Raw genomic sequence first — 2,637 nt, 5'->3', positions numbered from 1 at the left:
CACCATCCACACTACATTCTCTGACAGCTCTCCTCCACCATCCACACTACATTCTCTGACAGCTCTCCTCCACCATCCACACTACATTCTCTGACAGCTCTCCTCCACCATCCACACTACATTCTCTGACAGCTCTCCTCCACCATCCACACTACATTCTCTGGCAGCTCTCTTCTACCATCCACATTACATTCTCCGACAGCTCTCCCCATAGTGTCCACACTACATTCTCAGGGACATATTTTTTCTGTAAAACATTTCCCAGAGTTGGAAAACAGTGAGGACGCTCTCTACTGTGTCTTCTTTGGTGTGTACGAAGTATATATTTCTCAGTGAAATATTTTCCGCACTCAACATAATAAAGGATGCTCACCCATGTGACTTAATTGGTGGTTAACAAGGTCTCCTTTATGAATGCATGATTTCCCGCACTCTGAACATGAACGCTCGCCGGTGTGAATTCTCTGGTACCTAACAAGGACTGATTTCTGAGTGAAACTTTTTCCACACTCTGAACAGTAATAAGCATGTTCACCTGTGACTTGTCTGGTGTTGAACAAAGGTTCTTATCTGAGTGAACGATTTCCCGCACTCTGAACATGAATATGGATGTTCAACAGTGTGAATTTTCTGGTGTTTAACAAGGTCTCCTTTACGAATGAAAGATTTCCCGCACTCTGAACATAAATAAGGACGTTCACCCGTGTGAATTCTCTGGTGTATAACAAGGTTTCCTTTCACGGTGAAAGATTTCCCGCACTCTGAACAAGAATATGGACGCTCACCAGTGTGAATCATCTGGTGCCTAACAAGCTGTCCTTTCCGACTGAAAGATTTCCCGCACTCTGAACATGAAAAAGGACGCTTACCCGTGTGAATCATTTGGTGCCTAACAAGCTGTCCTTTCCGACTGAAAGATTTCCAGCACTCTGAACAAGAATATGGACGCTCACCCGTGTGAATTCTCTGGTGTTTAACAAGGGCTTCTTTCTGAGTGAATGATTTCCCGCACTCTGAACATGAATAATTGCGCTCACCAGTGTGAATTCTCTGGTGTTTAACAAGGGTTCCTTGCTGAGTGAAAGATTTCCCGCACTCTGAACATGAATAAGGACGCTCACCCGTGTGAATTCTCTGGTGTACAACAAAGTCTCCTTTACAAATGAATGCTTTCCCGCACTCTGAACATGAAAAGGGACACTCACCTGTGTGAATTATCTGGTGTTTACCAAGGGCTTTTTTCTGAGTGAATGATTTCCCGCACTCTGAACATGAATAATTGCGCTCACCTGTATGAATTCTCTGGTGTATAACAAGGGTTCCTTGCTGAGTGAAAGATTTCCCGCACTCTGAACATGAATAAGGACGCTCACCTGTGTGAATTCTCTGATGTATAACAAGGTCTCCTTTACAAATGAATGCTTTCCCGCACTCTGAACATGAATAAGGACGTTCACCAGTGTGAATTCTCTGATGTATAACAAGGTCTCCTTTCTCTGTGAAAGATTTCCCGCACTCTGAGCATGAATAAGGACATGCACCTGTGTGAATCATCTGGTGCCTAACAAGCTGTCTTTTTAGACTGAAAGATTTACCGCACTCTGAACATGAATAAGGACGCTCACCTGTGTGAATTCTCTGGTGATTAACAAGGTGATGTTTACGATTGAAAGATTTCCCGCACTCTGAACATGAATGAGGACGCTCACCTGTGTGAATTCTCTGGTGTCTACAAAGGCTTTTTTTTGTAGTAAAAGATTCCCCACTTACTGAACGTGAAAAAAGATTTTCACCTCTGTGATCTCCTTCATGGGGTGAGGAAGATTCCTCGGGATTAGATGGATCTGTTGCAGTGCGAGATCTTAGATGAATATTTCTAGTCATAGTATGTGAATGGTCAGAAGATTCACCCTGATCAGAGGGATCCATTGATGTCTCCGAGCAGTGAGGTCTGTGATGTATATTTTGTGTGTTTGGATTCACTCCTGGAGAATCCTGTGTGATGACATTATCTTCTGACTTACAATCGGCAGATAATATAAGATGTCTCTCCGAGGTATTCCTGACATCACATCCATCTGCTGGAGAGAAATCATTACACACGTCAGTAATCAGAGTCATGTATGTTTATCTGACAGTCAACAGTTTCGTAGAGACCTGTCATGATATTTGGTAGAACTGTAGCACAAAATATAAAATGAGTTAAAGGATAAAAACACCCAAAACAACTCTGACACATCGGGTACAATTGTTTTGTGGATTAAAGGTAATATTTTTAGCCCATGGTCTTCCTCTGGGTCACGGGAGGACATATATTGGGTGACCCAAAACGTAGCAATAGCCCGCTATATGATGAATGCGCCATAATAACACGATATTATGTTGAGGAATGGGGATGGACCTTCATATGGTGTACAGTATCTCCTCCTCATTTGTTGGTCACATGACCTTATATTGAGGAAGGGAGATGGAACTTCATATGGCGTACAGTATCTCCTCCTCATTTGTTGGTCACATGACCTTATATTGAGGAAGGGAGATGGAACTTCATATGGCGTACAGTATCTCCTCCTCATTTGTTGGTCACATGACCTTATATTGAGGAAGGGAGATGGAACTTCATATGGCGTACAGTAT

General features: G+C 42.8%; 1 protein-coding gene across 1 annotated transcript in view; it reads right to left on the bottom strand.

Moving 5' to 3' along the window:
- The window catches only part of LOC108803056 (zinc finger protein 260-like), a 16,765-nt gene extending 14,832 nt beyond the window's left edge, over window positions 1-1,933 (bottom strand). The window contains exons 1-2 of the mRNA XM_018574901.1: window positions 657-1,933; window positions 446-464 (exon numbers count right to left, since the gene is read on the bottom strand). Coding sequence (XP_018430403.1) covers window positions 446-464; window positions 657-1,929 — 1,292 coding nt within the window. The 5' untranslated portion in view covers window positions 1,930-1,933. The remainder of the gene's footprint in view (window positions 1-445; window positions 465-656) is intronic.
- Between the last annotated feature and the right edge of the window lie 704 nt (window positions 1,934-2,637).

Source organism: Nanorana parkeri, unplaced genomic scaffold (genome assembly GCF_000935625.1).
Source record: "Nanorana parkeri isolate BGI_ZX_2015 unplaced genomic scaffold, ASM93562v1 scaffold3344, whole genome shotgun sequence".
Taxonomy (NCBI): Eukaryota; Metazoa; Chordata; class Amphibia; order Anura; family Dicroglossidae; genus Nanorana; species Nanorana parkeri.
Note: the sequence above shows the minus strand (reverse complement) of the source record. Positions and strands in the feature narration are given on the sequence as shown.